At 41.1% G+C, this 20,026-nt stretch overlaps 1 protein-coding gene across 1 annotated transcript in view; it reads left to right on the top strand.

Moving 5' to 3' along the window:
• Positions 1–20,026, top strand: part of AMFR (autocrine motility factor receptor) — a 25,949-nt gene extending 5,923 nt beyond the window's left edge. The window contains exons 5-14 of the mRNA XM_088135921.1: positions 3,996–4,036; positions 5,631–5,763; positions 7,197–7,330; positions 7,542–7,652; positions 11,273–11,463; positions 12,636–12,739; positions 13,546–13,680; positions 14,560–14,643; positions 16,301–16,488; positions 18,451–20,026. Coding sequence (XP_087992047.1) covers positions 3,996–4,036; positions 5,631–5,763; positions 7,197–7,330; positions 7,542–7,652; positions 11,273–11,463; positions 12,636–12,739; positions 13,546–13,680; positions 14,560–14,643; positions 16,301–16,488; positions 18,451–18,595 — 1,266 coding nt within the window. The 3' untranslated portion in view covers positions 18,596–20,026. The remainder of the gene's footprint in view (positions 1–3,995; positions 4,037–5,630; positions 5,764–7,196; positions 7,331–7,541; positions 7,653–11,272; positions 11,464–12,635; positions 12,740–13,545; positions 13,681–14,559; positions 14,644–16,300; positions 16,489–18,450) is intronic.

Raw genomic sequence — 20,026 nt, 5'->3', positions numbered from 1 at the left:
TGCGTCGTTTTGCAGTGGCATCACATTCCTTCCTTGTGTTCAGTGTGTCATCTGTAATGACCTTCAGCTCTTTTTTGGCATCAGGAAAGGCATGGCAGTCATCCTAAGTAGCAATTTTGCCTTTGGGTTGTTCTGAATGGCACTCTATTAAATGCAATCGGTCTTATTTTTCAAAATGTTTTTTAGTATTTTGAGCTTGTCCTCCATAGATTTGCAAGCGTTTCCTGTTTAACAGAGTTAGAAATAGAGATTCAGTTTCCTCTTTCAAGCTACTTAATATAACAGTCATTTTCTTTACATATCACTGATCCTTTTTGCCTTTTACTTTCCTCTGTAAGTCATCCATGGTGTCAGCACTAGGTTTATGCAAACTGTCCTGCTGCTGTAAACTGATAAAAATCTAAATTAGTAATGCTTATAATAGCTTAAACGGGCTTTTTAAACAGCGTTAAAGCTTTCCTTTGAAACAACTAAATAGTGTGTACTTGCTTCATGAATTTAGCTATAAGAGTTAAAAAATGACACTGAAAATTGTCAGTGTGATTTTATCATGAATGAAAAAGTGCATCCCAACTTGAATTTCAGTTTCAGTTTGAGTTTTGAAGAGATTTATTTCCTTTCCAGTTGTCCAATGTGTCTTGGCTTATACTAGTTGTAGAGTCCATAATTAATCAGTAATTAATATTGATGCAATTGGATGCTTCAGTAGAAATGGAGGAGGATAACTTTTTCCTATGTACAACCTCCAGCACCTCTTTGGAATCTGCCTAAAAGGTCCCCCCAAATGTTCTGAACCAAGTTTGGGGGGTCAGAGAGGGCTGCCCCGAAGGGAAATTTGTACCTGCATGGTTGACTAATGAAGATAGTTGCTCCTTATTGGCCTTTCATCCTTTGCATTTAATTTCATGTTTTGAAGTAACATACAATTCATATTTGTCATAACGATACCCAAATATTTTATATTTTTTTAAGATTTCTCAATCTTAAAACCAGTTTTCTCCATCAGTTCTGTTTGATCCTTTATTTTCATATTTTTTGTTAACATCTTTGTCTTCTTTTTTTAATAGTTTTATTAAATTTGAAAGAACAGAAAGATAAAAACTAACAAGAACTAATAAACAAAAAAGAGAATAAAAAGAAAGAAAAAAGGGAAAAAAAGCAAAGGTGTAGAAAAAGAGAAAAAGAAGCAGAAATACAAAAAAAAATGACTTCTGACTTCTTTTATAGCAGATATAAGTAAAACATACATTAAATTCTTACTCTAAGATTTCAACTTAACTTCCATTTTTTCTATAATCTGTTAATTTTACTAATCAGTTGTAGGACTGTTTCCTGCAAAAAGTCCAAAAGGGGCTTCCAATTAGCATTAAAATGATCCAATGTCTTTTCTCTAATCAAAGCTGTCAATTTCACTTTCTCAGCTAGCTCCATCAACTTTACCATCCATTCTTCCATTGTAGGTAATATCGAGTCTTTCCACCTTTGAGTGTATAAAAGTCTTGCTGTAGTTATCATATATAAAAACAAAGGTCCATGAGATTTTTCCAATTGTTTATCCATCAGCTCCAAAAGAAATGTCTCTGGTTTCGATTGTATATTAATCTTCAAAATCTTCTGAATTAATATATGTATTTGAGTCCAAATTTTTTTAGCTTTATTACATGTCCACCGAAGATGATAAAAAGTCCCTTCTTGTTGTTCACATTTCCAATATATATTTGAAGTCCCTATATGCATTTTTGACAATCTATTCAGTGACAGATACCACTGATACATCATTTTATATAAATTCTCTTCAAGATTATAACATAATGTAAATTTCAACCCTTTCTTCCAGATATTTTCCCACTGTTCCATTTGTATATTATGTCTAAATTTTTTAGCCCATTTTATCACACAGTCTTTAACTTGTTCATCTTCTGTTTCAAATCTCAACAAAGTTTATACATTTTAGTAATAAGAAATTAGTCATTAGTACATTATAGCTTCCAAAAGCTCCATTATTGTTACAGGCCCATTCATAGTCTGTCCTTGTATATCAGTAAGCTGTTGTAGATTTTGAATTTTTAAGGAATCATCTATTTTTTCCAGAGAAATAGCCTGTCCTTTATACAGATTAGAGTAATACTGATGAAAAGCTTTTTGTATAGCCACATTATCCGTCAAAACTGTATCTCCCTCATGAAGCTTCAAAATCATCATCTTTTCTTTCTCCTTCCTTAATTTATAAGCTAACCATTTCCCTGGTTTATTTGCAAATTCAAAATTCTTTTGTTTGCCGTAATTCATTTTAGTTTCCATTTCTTTTACTGCCAGCATCAATAGCTGTTGCTGTAAAAGTTTAATTTGATATGAAATATTTGTCTTTGCCAGCAATTTGTTTAATTCTTCCTCTTTTCTCTTAATCTCCTGCAAAATAGGCTGTGTTTTCACTTGTGCTTTTTTTTCAATTCAATATCATGTTGAATAAAATAACCTCTAATAAAAGCTTTACTTGCATCCCAGACTGTTCCTAAATCTGTGCCTTTGTTTAAATTGTTCTCAAAAAATTATATCAATTTCTTTTTACAGTCTTTCACTATCCTTTTTTTTGTAGTAACATTTCATTTAATCTCTATCTAAAGGTAGTAGATTTCCTTTTAAGAGTCACTCACTGGATTGTGATCAGAAAAATGTTTTGGTAAAATCTCAACCTTAGTTGTCTTAGTAGCCAATTTTTCTGAAATCCATATCATGTCTGTTCTTGAAAAGGATCTATGTCTTTCAGAAAAATAAGTGTTCCCTAAAATTGCCATTTTTTGGTCTCCATATATCCACTAAAGTTAAATTGTCCATCAAATAAAAAAACAATCTTTGGTAATTTACCTTGAGTATTTTTAATTTTCTTCTGATGTTCTGTCTAACTGAAAAAACAACACCATTCCAATCTCCCATCAAACACCAATTCTCATATGCAAGGCTTATCAATTGTTCCATAAGTCATTTGTAAAAATTTCCTTTATCTTCATTTGCAGCATAAAGTCCCAAAACAAACGTTTTAAGTCCTTGTAGTTCAATTTCTACCCCCACGAATCTGCCATGTTGATCTGTCAATATCAATTGTGGTTTTAAATGGGGGCTCACGTATAAGACAACTCCATTAGGTTTTTTTTGGCCCTGCCGAAATAAATTCTCCCAAATTTTTACAAGTTAAATATTTTGTGTCTTTATTTCTAATATGAGTCTCTTGCAAGCCAATTATATCTTGTTTTAATTTTTTCAGATTTTAATTTTTTCCTTTTATGAGGGAAGTTTGCCCCATTTATATTCTATGTTAGATATTTATAATCCATGGTTAAGCAAATAGTTTGGCAAAGTCTATACCAGAGGCACCTAACTCCAAAAACATCTTTGTTTTCTGATTATTAATCTTAAAACCTGCTAACATACCAAATCCTTTTAATTTTCCCACTAATATTTCTATTCCCTTAACGGATCCTTCAGAACTAGCAAATGCTCTTAGCTCATAAGTCTCTCTTTTAATCCTTACTCCCGCGATTCTCTCATCTTGTCTTATATCTCTGTTCAATACTTCAGGAACTAAAATAAACAGGAGGAGTGACAATGCTCATCCTTGCCTTGTTCCTTTTTGTATCTCACAGGGTTTTGTTAGTTCTCCATTAACAATTATTTGTGTTTTCTGTAAGGTGTAAATTGATCTTACCCGTTTAATAAAATTCTCTCCAAAGTTTGTATCTTCCAAAACTTTAAGCTACTTTGACCATTTTTTTGTGTAGATGAAAGCCTGCAAATGTCCCATCAGTCTAAGATCAGTATCTTCTGCCCAGAGAGTCATGTGATTTCTGTAGCTAATCTCTGTCTGATCTTGGCCATAGGCAGTTGTGGAGTCTAGAAAGAATATTATAACTTGTGGGACTGGAAAAGCAATTTATTCATTTTTCTGCTACGAGCTCAAGGTTCAGAGAATGATCAGTGAATTCTTTTGTCCCCTACAGTCCCTGCTTGTCACCGTAAGAACTGTGCATGTGATTTTACGGTAAGTAAGATATCCAAGTTCAGACCAGTATGAAAAGCTTGTATAGGGTTTTGTTAACAAAATGTGTTGGAGAGGACACAACTATAATGTCAGATTTTCCTTCATTTAACCACTGGATGAGGGTGCATTTTTTTGTTGTTTGATTTTGCTTTGCTTTTCCTCTTTTTGAGTTTGCAAAAGTTATCAGTACCTTCCAGAAATGCAACAAAGTGTGAGTTTTGCTATGTAAAAGGGAGTCATCCAAATACAAATATATTAAAAACATGACTAACGGCATTCGGAAACACTGTACGTTTGGTCATATCTGCAGAATGGATCTGGATGCAGGACCTGGACTGGAGACTGGATCATCAGCCTTTCCCAATCAACTGCCATCCAGCTGTTGGGAAATTGAAGCACCAGAATTTTCAGCCATGCTAGCCAGTGACTAGGAATTCTGGGAATTGTAGTCTCAAAACACTTGAAGGACACTGGGTTGGGAAGGGCTGGTTTACATTAAGGGTTACAGTCAAGTGAGGTGGAAGACTTTAGGGTCTGCTCACATGTAATCTTATAACTAAATCTGTAAGTCTCTGTGAGTAATAAAAACATTTTAATGAATGAATAGTCTTTATTGTAGTCATCAACCAGTACAATTTTTTTTTTTAATGTAAAAGACAACTTGTTGCAAAAATATGTATGAGTAAATATTACAATTGCGGCATCGTTGTTGCATTCATACAGTACGTAAAAAACTAGCAGCTACATGCACGTAATATGTGAAGATTGATTAGTACTGCATTTTTAAAGGTTTTTGGAGAGTGGTATGTTAAAAGCCAGTCCAGTTGGCTAGTTTATGGTTTAATGCTGTGTTTCTCAACCTTGACAACTTTAAAAATGTGTGGACTTCAATTCCCAGAATTCCCCAGCCAGCATGGCTGGCTGGGGAATTCTGGGAGTTGAAGTCCATGCATCTTAAAATTGCTGAGGTTGAAAAACACTGGTTTAATGTATTGTGGAAACCCAAGAAATGGCTTATTCAGTATCCAGGTTAAGTCTTTTCTAGAGATAAAGCCAGCGGGGTGAATGGGATCATAACGGTTGAAAATGGATCTAATACGCAGGGGACATTGATGGTAGATTAGCACCCTTGTAAAATTTAGCTCATAGATGGGTTTGCTGCAGCTGGGATCAGCACTGTCTGGTAGATATTTGCAGTACGTCTGATTTAGGAAGGTATAAAGATTTACCCATTCCCAACTTTACCCATAGAGCACTTTTACCCTTGCTTTAATAGGAATGGAAGTATAGCCATCACATGTGGGCAATGCTATCTTCTCCAGGTTCATTTTCCACCTCCTATCAGGGCACTCATGACGTACTTTCCTAACTTATGTCTTCTCCCTGCATATGGGATTTGCATTCCCACTTTGGCTAAGGGGGAGGGGGGGGAGAAGGGAGGAAATGGCCCCCCGAATTTCTGGCTGGATCATGTCTTGTGGGATTAATATAGGCATGTATATTGGCATCTCTTAGGAGTAAGACGGGTTACTCCTCTGTTCCACGGAGAACTGGCAGAGGGAGTCATTGAAGGATTTCTCTTTCCTTCACCTAGTTACATCATTCATCTCTGGGATCTCAACCATGAAGGCACCTGGGAGAGCAAAGGCACCTATGTTTATTACACTGATTTCATCATGGAGTTAATGCTTCTGTCGCTGGATTTGATGCACCACATTCATATGCTGGTATAAATGTTTAATGAATTGTTTCGTGAATCCTACGTCAGGCAGACGTGATGCAGAGCTGGCCTTCATAAAAAGGCAGAATGGGTCATTGTCTAGGATTGCAGCCACTTGTATAAAACACAAAGAAAGGCTGTAGGGAGGAGAGAACCAGGCTTGAAGCTTCAGCTTTGCCTGCTGTTTTGGGTTACAGCACGGCCACTGCAGAAGAGTCAAGCCACCAACCTTGATTGGGCTGCAGCTTGTCTCTACAGCAGTGGAATGTTGTTGAAGTAGAAACATTGACTGTATCAAAGGCAGCACTTTCTAGATAAAGATAAATGTAGTTCTTAGCGAGTTTGTCTGAGATTTGTGTACCTACGTTAAACTGAAATGCATTTGAGTAACATCACACAGAAATGTCCAAGGTTTTTTTCTCCCTGGGGGCCTAGATAAATAGTGATTAAAATCTTTCCTGCTAATGTTGTTGCCTGAAACTGAATTTTGTTATACTGTAGATGTTACCAAAAGACCTTTACTCTCCCTGTCCCCAGCCTGTCCGTTGCTCTTTATGGGCCACCATATGCTTCAGTGTATGAGCAAATGAAGTTATGGCCTTCAGGTGGTAATTTATAAGTGCTGGAACATTTCTCACGTTCTCCTGGGGAACAGCAGTGGCTATATACATTTGGCTTTGGTTCAGTGGATTCTCAGTATTGTAAGCAGTTAGATGATATCTACATTCTAGGTCCATGACAGATGTCTTAATATAGGGAACCCATGTTCCCCTTTTCCTTTTCTGACTCAACCCAAGGTGGACCACTTGCACCTTGCGGTTCCCAGCATCCCTCACTGTGGGCTGCTAGGAGTTCAGCAGCAGGAGGACCAGAGGCTGCCAACCCTGATCTGAATGCTGCTGAAAGACGTTTCAGGGTTTAACTGCATACATATTTTCCTTTTTCCTTGATTTATCTTCACAACTCTCCAGAGTATTGTTTCTCACTGTCTCAAGGGCTTTATATCCCACTTGCTTCTCCAAGAACCCTGTGGTAGGAGGGGGTAAGCATTTATATAGCCCTTGTATAAAGTTCTCTCTTTTTTTTAATGCTGCAAACAGCTGGTGGGTATGTTGTGCACATAAGTAGGGCTTTCTCTATTTTGCCTTGTGCCAGGGCAAAAGAGCAAGGGCTTTCTTCTGGGAAGTTTCCACTAAACAATTATCTGAAAGAGAATCCCTGAGATGTTTATTTCTGGCAAGGCCAGAAAGGGGGAAAAAAAGCTTTCCTGAAAGTTGTTGGAGCTTCCAAGAGAGAACCGTGTACTGAATAAAATGATCACTTTTTTGAAGAAGATTTTGCTGGGCATTGGCAAATTATTCTCTTTTCTTTATTTGTGTCCTTTCTCTTGCAACGGTGATTTGCTTTCATGCTCTTCTTGGAAAAAAATATATTTGGAAGCTGTTTGGCAACATTTGGTTGTCGATGGCCAGCCTGGTGATCTTTATGCAGCTGCGCTACCTGTTCCACGAGGTTCAGCGCCGACTTAGGCGCCATAAGAACTACCTGCGGGTGGTTGGAAACATGGAAGCAAGGTGAGAAAGTTCCTTCGGGAGCGAGAAACTGGAGCCCCCAACCTAGGGCCACGTGCATCTCACGCTTGCTGTTTTGGGGGGAGGGGGATGACCTCACCCATAATTGCAAAATAACGAGCACGATTTGCCCACTGTAATTCACTTAGTTGTACGCTCCTCAGCCGATGGCTCCTGCTCACCCTGGCGTGCCACCCCTCTTTGCTTTTCCTAGGTTTGCGGTGGCAACTCCTGAAGAACTGGCGGCCAACAATGATGACTGCGCCATTTGCTGGGATTCCATGCAGGCCGCCCGGAAGCTCCCTTGCGGCCACCTCTTCCATAAGTAAGCACCGGGGGGACGAGGCAGGGAAGAATAAGCTGCCTGCTCTCATCCCAAGTTGCTGTTTGGCCACAATTTCCTCTGTGAGGTAAAAATCCCCTCAGACTAACCTAGACTTCTGAGGGACACATCCGCGAAGCCTCGTTGGCAGCTGTACGGACGCGATTTTCCAGATTCTTTTCCCAGTCTAGCCTGGAGCCGTGGGATTTCTTCTGGTCTCCCATCCAACCACTAACCAGGTCCAACTCTGCCTAGCTTTCCAAGATCTGCCGAAGTCTTCTGGCCGCTGCCACCTGCCTGGGCACAGATTTATTACAACATCATTCCCCCCCCACACCCCCACTCATATGCTGCATTTGCTTAGTCTAAGGCCCTCATGCAGCCTGCCCCCCTCACTGGGCTTTTAACAGGGACGCAAAACTATGCAAGCAGTTGCATGGTTTTTTCTCTGGGTTGCGGGCAGCCCCTCGGCTAGTTTGGGGAAAAGGCAGGGCTTCTGTGGGTGGGAACAAGATGGCTTCGCGGGAGTATTTTCTTTGCTTTTTAAAGCCCCCTTATACTTATTATGGACTCCAGTTTTTGTTAACGTGGCAGAAAAGTGACATCGGTTTTCAGCATTCAGGAGTGGAGTGGGCTCTGGGGGCTGAAAGAAAGCTGCCTGGGCAGAGCATGAGATTGGGGGTCTCATGGTTCTCCCTCCCCCCCCCCCGCCCAAGTCTTCAAAGTAAAATGTAAGAGCAATCTGGCTTAAGCTTGCAGTGTTGGGATTGAGTGGTATCACTGAGGTCCCATACTACTTTTGATAACTTCCTTTCAGAGGCCTCGCTTACTGTCTTCCATGTATCAGCATTATCAGTCTGGTGCTAAAAACAAAACCAGTACAATATCAATCAAACCTTATTACGGCTAGCTGTCAGGCCTAGCCCAAGGAACTCCAAGAGACCATGCAAATTCAGTCCAGCTATGTTTATTAGCTACAACCTCTAGCAAGAATCGTCCCAGACTCAAAACCCCAGTTCCCAAAGTCCTCCAGCCACAACAGTGTGAATTCCTCATGGAGGTGCCAGTCTCATCCTCTTGTTCCTCCCCCGCGGTTCTGGCGAGCTAAGAAAATGTTTGTCTCCCTGAGATTGACCTTCATAATTCCACTCCATCACACTAGCTGAGTAATCATTGCCTCTTAGCTCATAAATGCACAATATGATTTGCTATGCTTGAAATTCCGAGTTTCAAAAGGGTTTAATGTTTGTTTATGTTTTTCAAGCGTTGATGTCTGCTGCCCGTGCTCCAGGGGGTTTACACCACTGACGTGATGGTGTTGTTGTTAGTTGTTTGTGGTTGTTTCGGCTTCATGCAATGCCTTTTCCCCCTCCAACCCATTTGGAGTTGAGAATCATTGGATGTGCAAAACCAGCGGCTGAATGGGCTCGTAGGTTCAAATTTACTAGCAGAGGTGGCTTTCGAAAAGGATGAATGCACGCAAACATTTTTGTACTGTGGATGCAGCGTTCTAAAACTGGCCTCACCAGTGTGGTGTAAAGCAGTACTATCACTTCCCTTGATCTTGGTACCATCCCTCTGTTGACACAGCCCAGGACTGTGTTGGCTTTTTTGGCAGTTGCCGCACGCGGCTGGCTCATACTTAAGCGGTGATCCACCAGGACACCTCGTTCCCTCTCAGAGGCACTACGTTTTCCTGCCTAAGTGCAGGACCATACTTTTCTCTCCACTGTCCACTAAAGATATCTTTACATATCTTTCTTTTTTCTTTCTTTCTCTTTTGTTATCTTTCACTTTTTCTTTTACTTTTCCCCCCTACTTTTTCTTCTAAGTTTCTGTAGTTTTTCAAACCTATGTAAAATCTTCTTATAATAAAAATTATTTTTTTTTAAAAAGGAAGTGAGACTCACACCATCTCTCTTAATGTTCTGGAAGCTGCTGAAGGTGGAACTTTTCCATGGAATATTTAGTGACCAATTAATTGTTGCCTTTTTAAAAATTCAGTTTAACTGTTGGGTTCCGCTACTGTCTTGTAGTTTGCCTGCCTGCCTGCCTGCCTGCCTGCCTGCCTGCCTGCCTGCCTGCCTGCCTGCCTGCCTGCCTGCCTGCCTTCCTTCCTTCCTTCCTTCCTTCCTTCCTTCCTTCCTTCCTTCCTTCCTTCCTTCCTTCCTTCCTTCCTTCCTTCCTTCCTTCCTTCCTTCCTTCCTTCCTAGCGATTCTTGCTGTTCTATACTGGTGACAATTTTGATTTTAACTATGCTTAACTATGGACATTTTATTAGATTGCTATAAACTGCTGTGAGTCTTGATCAATTTAATGGTATACACTGAATCTAACTAAATCGAGAATGCCATCTTGCATGATGGCATTGATGCCCCCAGATATCTCCAGAATCATTTATTGTATTATGAAATGTCACCAGATTTTAAGCATACTCACCCCCAAACCTTGCAAGATTTCAGTATTCTCAACTGAAATCTTACAGGATGTTGATATTTTAGGCTGAAATGCTGCAAAGTTTTGTTGTTTTTAACCTGTGTGTTAATGTGTAACCTTGTTGTGCATGTTTGGAAGGAACATTGATACGAGGTTTGGCCACTTAGTAATGTGTTTTAATGGGACTCCTGGTCAGAAGAGAAAGTCAGAGTTTCTGGGAAAGTTTTGTGTGACGTGGCCCAAATTGCTGATCCCTGGTTTAGTGTGTTGTGTAAACCCAGCCTTAAGCTTTGAAGTCGGTAAGAGTGTGTGATTTTGATAGATGGTTCTCCTGCTTTTCTCATTCTGGTCTCAAGGCCAGTTTGTTGTCATTCATTGCAAGCCGTGCCATAAATATTTGCCGGTGTTTCAGGCAGGATCTAATAAGATAATTAGTCCCTACTTGCAAGCGTTTTTGTTCCCCTGAGCAGCCTGGCCACACCCCTTCAGAGCTGCTTCTCCATGTACCTTGAAAGGAATCATTTATTTCCTTGGAGGCATCATTTCTGTCTTTGGCACCATGAGTCACTAGGTCTCCTAAGAGCCAGTCAGGGTGGAGAATACCCAGAGGGCCAGGGGATCATTTAGCTTCAAATCCTTCTTGCAACGCAGAGCTGCTTCACCTAGACTTTGGGCATTCCTCATCTTCTCGATTGGGTGTTGCAGAGATCAGTGGAATAAGTGTTGTAAATTAATTTGCTTTGAAAAAAAGCTGCTGTAGAAATGATGCGTGAATAACAGGCTGCTGCTGTCTGTGAATTTCAGAAGTTGCAATCCAGCATTTCAGAAGAGTGGCCAGTGTTTCTGAAAATTCTTGATTGCAGGGGGACACCTCCTCCCCCAAAAAGTGCAGTTCATAAGCCAGGGATGGAACTGGCACCCACTTCATTACTTACTTACTGACCTCTGTAGCTATAGATTGGTTTCCAACCAAAAAAAGATTTTGATTTTGACTTTTGAATATCTATAGCAGAAATGGAGAATCTTGGATCATCTAAGGAAAAACGTCATGCATAGAGTGATGATGATGTTAATGATGATGACGGAATATTGACATGATCGATTGCTTCCTCGGTGATGACAAAAACAAACGTTCCTTTAATTTCCTTTTTAGGAAATCCACATAAGTTTCTCTGTTTATTCTTAGCTCATGCCTGCGCTCCTGGCTCGAGCAAGACACCTCCTGCCCAACCTGCAGAATGTCACTGAATATTGTAGACAACCACCACGTTCGGGAGGATCACCAGAGAGAGAACCTAGATGAAAACTTGCCCCCTGTGGCAGCAGCCGAAGGCAGACCTCACCTGAACCAGCACAATCACTTCTTCCATTTTGATGGTGAGTTCATTTCCTCTGGCGTCTTCACTTGACCAAAATATCTGGGCTATTGAGAAGACTCAGCAACTTGCATTGTTTTACTTCATTTATGTCTGTGAAGAGTTGTGGGGAATTTACTTACAGGCAGTAAGTACCTATTTTGTCTGTAGATTCTTATGATAGTTTCATACATCTAATTATTTTAAGCATAACCATTTAGCGGGCAAGACTCTTAATGGTCCACTAGGCAGCAGTGGGTGCCCGTGGCAGCTCCAAGGGGTATCTGAAACAACAAATTTAAATAAAAGTATTGCTTTTTAAAAAGAAGAGTCCAAACTCTTTCAGGATTTCCAAAACTCATGAAATCACGAGGAGTGTCATGAAATTTCACACAAAAACGCTGAAATCTTGTGAAATTTCGGCATTCTCATTTGAAAGCTGATCCTGGACCATAAGTAAGAGTGAGTCTATTCCAGGCATTCATCTAAAATCTCACAAGATCTCAGGTTGAGTTTGCTGAAAACTCACAAGATTTTGGCCAGTTTTTAAAATCTTTTTCTCTGTGTTTTTTTTTTTGGCACCCATGTCTTTGTATGAAATCCCACCATACCAGCCAAAAGGATTGGAAGGAAGGGCTGCATTTTCAGGAGTACTAGATGCAGATAGCCACAAAGATAATAGAGTTTCCTAGACAAGTTACAACATCTTCGTCTCACTGCTTTCTGGATTGTTACAAGAATAAAACCAACACCAGCCTTCCCCAACCCAATGTTCTTCAGATGTTCTGGTAGGGAAGCCTTGCAAGGTAGTCCAAACAAGAAGCACGCCCAGGATTACTAGCTCTATCTTTATTGTAAGGTTACATTAAAAGAATCTTGCAAGTCTGAAACTGTATCTTTCCCCCCTCACCTTTAAAGTCCAAGAAACTAAGGAGGGCCCCTTCGGAGACGTTTGCCACACTCCCATTCCTTCTGTAGACTCAGCTGCCTCTTATCTGACCATTGCCTAGTCTGCAGCTCTTCCTTCTGTCTCCCGGGTTCATTCCCACATACCATTACAACTTGATCATTGTTTGGACGTTACCAAAATAAACGTTGGCACTCCATACGTGAACCTATGTGGAAAACCATAGCAAAGAAGAATTAATTGGAAGGGGCCTTCAGGCATCTTTACTTCTGACTTCTCTTCTCCAGGGTCCCGCATTGCTAGCTGGCTACCAAGCTTTTCAGTTGAGGTGATGCATACCACCAACATCCTTGGTATTGCGCAGGCCAGCAACTCTCAACTCAATGCCATGGTGAGCCTCCCAGTTCATATTTTGCATGTTGTTATTTGTGTAAAGAAATCATTTCTGTAGCATCATCCATTTTTGGAGCCTCCAAAGGTTAACACCTCTCTTGTAGCATAAGCATTCACAAACTATAGTTCGTTCCTGTGGAATAAATTATTGAGAGGAACACATTTACCCAAACAGCAACGAAGATGAATCTGTTATTTTGTTGTTGTTAGATTTTGGCATTTGAACATTTTGGTGACAAATTTAAGTGGGACTGGCATTTTGGGGGGAATATGGTTGGTCCCCCCTGAAATTTACCACATGGAGAGCTTTCGATTTGTTTGTCTCCAAATAAGCCAGAATCACAGGGCCTGGTTTCTCCCTAGAGTTATGTAATATTCATTTCTTTTAGATTTCACCTTTCCTTCAGGAGTTCAGAGTAGTGTTCATAGAGGTTTGGGGTTTTTTTAGATTTTTTTATCCCGCCTTTATTATTTTTATAAATAATTCAAGGCAGTTCCCTCATTGTCAGCCCCACTAGGTAGACCTTAGTTCCCAACTAAGGCAGAATTCTAAACAGTTCCATCATAATAAAACAACTGAGCGTGACCGTTCTGTTCATAAGTTTTTTGATTCCATTCATTTATTTCTGATTTCCATTCATTCATGTAGATCAGGAAAGCTGGTGGTGGGCTTCACACGGTCACCAGAAGTCGCACTTCTGTTTCTTAAAAAACCCTGTCAGTATGGATGCTTGGAGATTTTGTAACTAAAGGTTGCCACTTTTGAATTCCTGAGTAATAACCATTTAAGCATTGTTTTCTTAGGCCCATCAAATCCAAGAGATGTTTCCCCAGGTTCCTTACCACCTCATTCTGCAGGATCTGCAGCTGACCCGCTCAGTAGAAATAACAACAGACAATATTTTAGAGGGACGCGTCCAGGTGCCTTTCCCAACACAGGTTGGTCAAACACAACAGACCGTGAACTGGGCAAGATACTTATATTCTGTATGTATAAGATTCAGGAATACTGTGTGCATTCTGCAATGTTGATATGTCGAAAGATTAGCTGTATTGAAACTGCACACACTGAATTCTCAGCTCCTTTTGCAAGGGTTGGTTAACAAGCACATGAAAGGACTTTAAGAGCCTGTGGGGCTGCTCCACCTATTTGGGGATGTTCTGCACGCTAGCATATTGTAGAACCGGTCTGGGATGAGCTGTGTGGAGTCTCCTCCACTCCAACCAGGCAACTTGTCCATCGTTGGCTTTACTTAAAAGAACCATAGGGTATGTTTTTTTGGGTAGCATGTTTAATATGCAGATTACTTTTCAAATTATTCTAGAGTCGAGGGCCTTGCCAAAAAAATAGGTTACTGTTTACTTTCCATCATCAAGGACACAAACTGAGTTCATAAGGTTGTAGCTTTAAGACAACACATTTGTTGTCCAAGAGACATAGGGAGCAGAATTGTTAGATTACTGCCAGATATTCTTTTGAAAGGAAGACGATTTTGTGGATTCATCTCTTCAATTTTTTTTTATTATTATTAAAATTTCATATGAAGCTTGGTGTATCCTTGTGTCTATATGTATTTGTGTCACCTGGTTTAATTGGCAGATAGATGTGTATAATAACTACATAAGAGGCTACCAGAGAGTTGTGGCACAAGAAGCGATCTTGGAATTGCGTCTAATCAATCCAAGCCTCCCGCGGCCTTGGGGTGGGAACTTCATGCAGGTTCTATAATACAGGATATGCTGCAACTTGGAGTGCTCAAAAAAAATTTCATGTTTTCCATATCAGTTAATTCTGTTTTTTTTTTAAAACATGTGCAGCGTTCTGACAGTATTCGACCAGCACTGAACAGTCCTATAGAAAGGCATAGTACTGATCAGGAAGATGCTGAAGAGGTCACTCAGGTAATGTGGCAAAGTAAAAAAAAGGAGGGTGTAATAGCAACACCAGTTTTCTCTGAGCTCAAGCTAAGCAGGGTTGGGCTGGGTTAGTTCTTGGATGGGAGACCCCCAGATATTCCAGAAAAAAAACATCCTGGAAGAAAGCAGGATCAAATCACTCCTGTATTGCTCTGAAAACAGCTACAAGGATGGGTTGAGCTTGACTCAGAGGAGGCAATGCTTTTATTACAGCAGAGGAGAATTGAATAGTAAATTGACTGCCAACATCTGTACAGGACTAGTTTTCTCTGTCGAGAATTGGATGAATCAGTTCCTTCTGGGCAGGGATGTCTTTGGGGTAGTGGGGTCAAGATGGTGGTCACAACAGCATGATCAAAGCCCTGCCCTTTTAAGGTAAAAATGCATGTTAAGTGAGGGCAGGAATCATGCAGTCACAGCTAACATCTTGACTCTTAACAGCCCCCCCCCCCGACATCTCTGCTTCTGGGTAAAAGATATGAAGAGGATGTCTTAATAAATGTCTGTGCTGGGGCTATGTGGGTGTTTCCTTCTTTTATTTTTGCAGGAGAAATGGGTGGGACATCTCTGTAGTCACGAAGAAAAGTTTTTTCTTTAATCCTAAATTCTTGAGCAAGGAGACTTGGCTCTTGGCTATTAAAAGGGGATGTTGGAAAACCCTGTTTTGTTACATATTAGTGAGAGCCGGTATTAAACTTCTGGAGCCACATCAGGAAATCTGGTTTCCTCCAGCAGCCCTCACCAGCCCTGCCAGTAGCGAGAGATGCTGCGAGTGATACCTTCACAACTTCTGCGGGGTTTACGTCTGCAGCTTCTCTCTCTCTCTCCTTGATTTGTAAATTGACACATTTTTTACAAAGTGCTAAAGAGCTTAAAATGTAAACAAAACATACAAGCATATAGAGTGGGAAATCCATCAGGCATCCAGGACCACATCCATATAGAGTATAAGCACTCCCCCAAGATGCGTGGGGACTCTGAAAAACGTACGTACAAGCCCCGAGATATCTCCAAAAGTTGTTGCCAAGTTATAATTTGGAATGCATCAGAGAGAGTCATTCAGTAACAAATACATAGTAATATTAATTGTATTTGATGTCAGTTGAATGCAAATAAAATGGAATTTAGTTTTTCTGCTGGCCCTGCTCACTTCTTTATGGAACGGGTTGCTCAGCCCTGCCGGTGAGGGTTCTTGGGTCAACAGATGCACCTTGAACTTGGCTTGAAATCTACCTGCAGCCGGTCTAGCTTGTCCTTAAGTGACTGAGGATGTTGCTGGTTAGGTGACCCTTTCCACATCCTTGTCACCTACAGGATCTGGGGCAGCTCTGGCAGGGATGTTGAACTGAATGAAATAATCCTTGAGAAGATCCCAACTGTTAGCAGTCAGGCCCTACCTTTGCTGCGCTTTCTTTTAAGTTTAGACATTTTAAAAGTTTCAATTGTAGGACTGCTTCCATCTTAGCAATTTTCTCACCTGCTATTTCTTTGCTGAATTTGTGTGTGTGTGTGTGTGCATTTTTTGGTGCACTATTACCAATTTCCTCCTCTCATGCTCTGTGGCGTCCCAATAATAAATGTATTGGCTGAATGAATGCAAACAGGCATATCTTTTCTTTTTCCCTTTCCTCCTACATGGTAGACTGAAAGAATCCCGCTTGAGCTCAGCTCAAGGCTGGAAGAGATGGCAGAATTTAACGAGATGGAAGCAGCAGAAGCTGCCGAGACGGAGGACTTCGAAGTGAGAGGCAGTCGCTTCTCCAAGTCGGCTGATGAAAGGCAGCGGATGTTAGTTCAGAGGAAGGAAGAGCTGTTGCAGCAGGCACGCAGGTGTGTGTCTGGGGGAGGCTCTGTGCACGCGCGATCTTTCCTGTCCCGTGATTGTAAGCGAGGCCTAAGTGTATGAGAGAGCAATAGCAAAGATGTGTTCAGCAGCACAGAACAAAAAGACATAGAAAGAGAGGCTGGCCAACCTTTGGTGCAAAAAATGGGAGATTTACAGAGCTGCATTTTATCACACATTCCCTGTTCTAAGGGAATAAGGGCAGTTATTATGAACTAGAAATTCACAGTTTGAAAAGTGTGCCTGTTCAGTATGGCTTCCGTTAGTCAAAGTCTCCAATTTTTATTTATTTATATGTGTGTGTGTCTGTGTCTGTCTGTCTGTGAGCTCTCTGGATATCCTTGTTCCCAGTTGAAAAGAGGGGTGTACAACCTGCAGTCCTCAGAGATCCCTCCATAAGTTATTTCTCAGTTAAAAGTAAAATACACCCAAAAGGGAAAATTAGATGCGTGGTTGAGAGTTGATCATATTAGCTATATTTGAATACCAGTTGAACAGGAATATGTTTCATTTCTGTCCGACCCTGTTGAAGGCTAAGCCTGATCTAAAAGAAAGTGCAGAGTCTTGTTTCAAAAAAAAAAAAAAAAAGGCTGCCACATTTACACCCTTGTGCCCTTCCCAGCTAGTGCAATAAGGGTGTAGTTTATAATTGAGTTATCAGCACAAAACATTCCCCCTGCTATAGGAGCTCTTTTGCGTTGTGAGCTGGCTTTCTATGCCCTAATCTGCCTTCTTGATTGGGATCAACTGGATTGGATGGTTGGCAGTAGCTCGCATTATCCTCAATCAGTTGGTCCAGTGAGTTATGAGAACTGTAGTAAAAAAAAATCTAGAGGGCACTAGGTTGCCCTGCCCTGCCTACTGCCTGCCCTTCTGAGTTGGTGGGCCTGATTATCTAGCAAGCAGGTTGACTTTCTTCAGACTCTATGATTCCAAAGCAAAGAGGTGTCCAAAAGTTTGGCCAAGTGTCCAACGAGAAGATTCAGCAAAAAGAAATCTCAGGTTTGGAATATAGGGAGCAAGGAGTGGACTGGAGGTATGTTTTGACACTCCTTAGGTATTGTGTGATTGATCTGGATGAATCTGCCATCACTCTGGAATCCGTAGTTGCCCTGTGTGTGTGGCTGAGGACCCTGACTCTGCGTACGTGTGCCTTGTAAGTGCCAAGCACAAGATTATCTGCAGTCAGTCTTAAGAAACTAAGAAGCATGCTGAGATTGAACCGTCTGCTCCGGGACGCTGTTTCAGAAAGTAGCCAATTTAGTGCATTTAGAAGGCTTCTGGGCGGGGGGGGGGGGAGGTAATTGCCCCTCTTCCCACTGGCATGTCATTGAGGAAGAGGTAAACAGTCCTTACGATGAGTAACCATGAACTCCAATCTCTCCCCTCATCTTCTGATCCATCCTGGTGGATCAGATGTTCCTGACATTCACTGGAATATTCTCTCCCTGAAATGTTAAGGTTTGCCTAACTCTAGGAGCACTGATAATCCTGCTTGAATTTGTCTCGTCCCCTTTTAAAAACATCTAAAATCTTGGTTTTCTTTCCTTCTCCCCCCCCCCCCCAAAGAGCAGCAAACTCCCGTTTCTCATGGCTAAGGAGTGATGCTTGAAAATGTTTGCATAGGGCTTAACGAAAATCTCAGAAGTTCAGACGCCCCTCAGGAAGACTTGTGTTTGCCGAGCAGTCAAACCAAATGGATTATGCAAATTAGTATCAGTTGCTATTAAGCTTCTGCCAGTGTTCCCTGTTTCCTGATCTGGACAGGCTCTTTCCAACATTTCTTGGGTGTAGAATTTTTTGGGGTGCAAAATCTCACTTGCTATTGCAGATGAATAGATTTAGCACAGCTGAAAGACGCCTTTTCTCCTGCCAACAGGGCAGAGTGGAAGGCAAGCCCAGACAGATACCTGTAATCAGCACAAATCTCTCTCTCGGTGTTTTTCCAGGCGCTACCTTAACAAAAGCTTTGATGGTCCTGCCCCAGACCTTTCTTCTCAGGCTGAAGGAGCAGCCTCCGACCCCATCACTTTGCGCCGTAGGATGTTGGCTGCTGCTGCAGAGCGAAGATTACAGAAACAGCGTCCGTCCTAACGCTTCTGGTCTGCTGTTCCTTTCCCACATGCAACCTTGATGTCATCCTGCACTCTCCCTGCTGGTGAGGGGGGTCTCTTCTGAGCTCGGCAAACCATGCTGAGGACAAGGGATCAGGTTGGCTGCATCTTCACTGTAGAAAAGCATGTGATATCTAATAAGTGTTTGGATGGCTGACCACTTAATCTTTTCTTGGGTTTGTTGTTTTCTTTGAGGTTGGGTTTTCTCTTTCTTTTTCAAGGGGTACCTATCCCCCCCCTTCGTGACCCAACGTGCAATTTTTAAAGCTCACTGTGCGTTGCAAGGAGGGAACGGGGGTGGAGCAACATGTTTGTGGACTGTGATTGAAGATTACCATGCCAGTATGACCCCCCATGAAGCTCTTTTGAGAAGTAGTAAAATAAGTGAGAAATGAAGGGTTATGATTTAAAACAAAAAAAAAGTCATCTCACCCTCCTCTCCTCTGTAAGCAAACATTGCTGCTGGGAAAGGAAGGTTTTTCCATCTGAAATGTATGCAGAATCGTTTGGATCAAGGTGACATTTCTACAGGGTTGGGGCAGGGAAGCTGAGCATGTTACGTACCTGAGCCACGTGGGAGCAAAAGTCTTGCTGCAGTTTTGAAGTGGCTCAAAGTGAGGTGTTAAATCTCCCCCCTTCCTCTCATGGAAAGTTTTGAACATCTCTGGATTCTTTTTCCCGAGAGACTGGTGAGGATGTTCAATTCATTTGTTGCCAGCATTAGTCATGTGGCCAAGGAGAAAACCCAGGGATAAGGAGTAGGAGGAAGCTATAAGGTGCTTTTAAAATGCAGCATTTCAGTTAAGCAAGCGGACGGGGCAAGAGAACTAAACTTGGAGGCAAAGTGCAGAGAAGCCTCTGCTGAGGTTTGGAAGGTGGCATTTACTTATGAAAGGTGGGCAGCATGCAAAAATCTATTTTTTTAATTGCACAGTTTGCAATAACATTAGCTTGATAATTGTACCAGTTCAAAAGACTTGAGGGCTATTTGATATATAGTTAGGTATGTTTCAGCAGTTCTCAAATACTTAAAATGCTAGTAGGTATGTTGGAGGCCCCTAAGGTCTTAGGCTCCATAAATGTGTTTACAATGGAAGGCAAGCAATTTTTAAGTGTTTAAGGATTCTCACCCATATCCAGAAGGAGCCCAGTGTTAATACAAAAATGGAAATAATCTGTTTCACTGCTAGGTTTTTAGGATGTTTAAAGGTGAATTTAAGAAAACTGGAAGTGTTTAAGGGAAGGTAATTTATTTCAATACAGCCTTTGCAAAGCCTTACCTTTCAATGCTGTTTAAACTTTGGAGGGGAAAAAAACAGACTTTTTTGTGGTTCAATTTTGCTCAGAACACAGCTCTTTGTTTTTATTGTTTTAAAAACTGAAAATAAAAACTCTTGATCAGTGTTGGAAA

Source organism: Python bivittatus, unplaced genomic scaffold (genome assembly GCF_059951505.1).
Source record: "Python bivittatus isolate LINGU-HERP-01145 unplaced genomic scaffold, Pbiv_v1 ctg000190_np1212, whole genome shotgun sequence".
Taxonomy (NCBI): domain Eukaryota; kingdom Metazoa; phylum Chordata; class Lepidosauria; order Squamata; family Pythonidae; genus Python; species Python bivittatus.
This window is presented reverse-complemented; position numbering and strand designations above follow the sequence as displayed.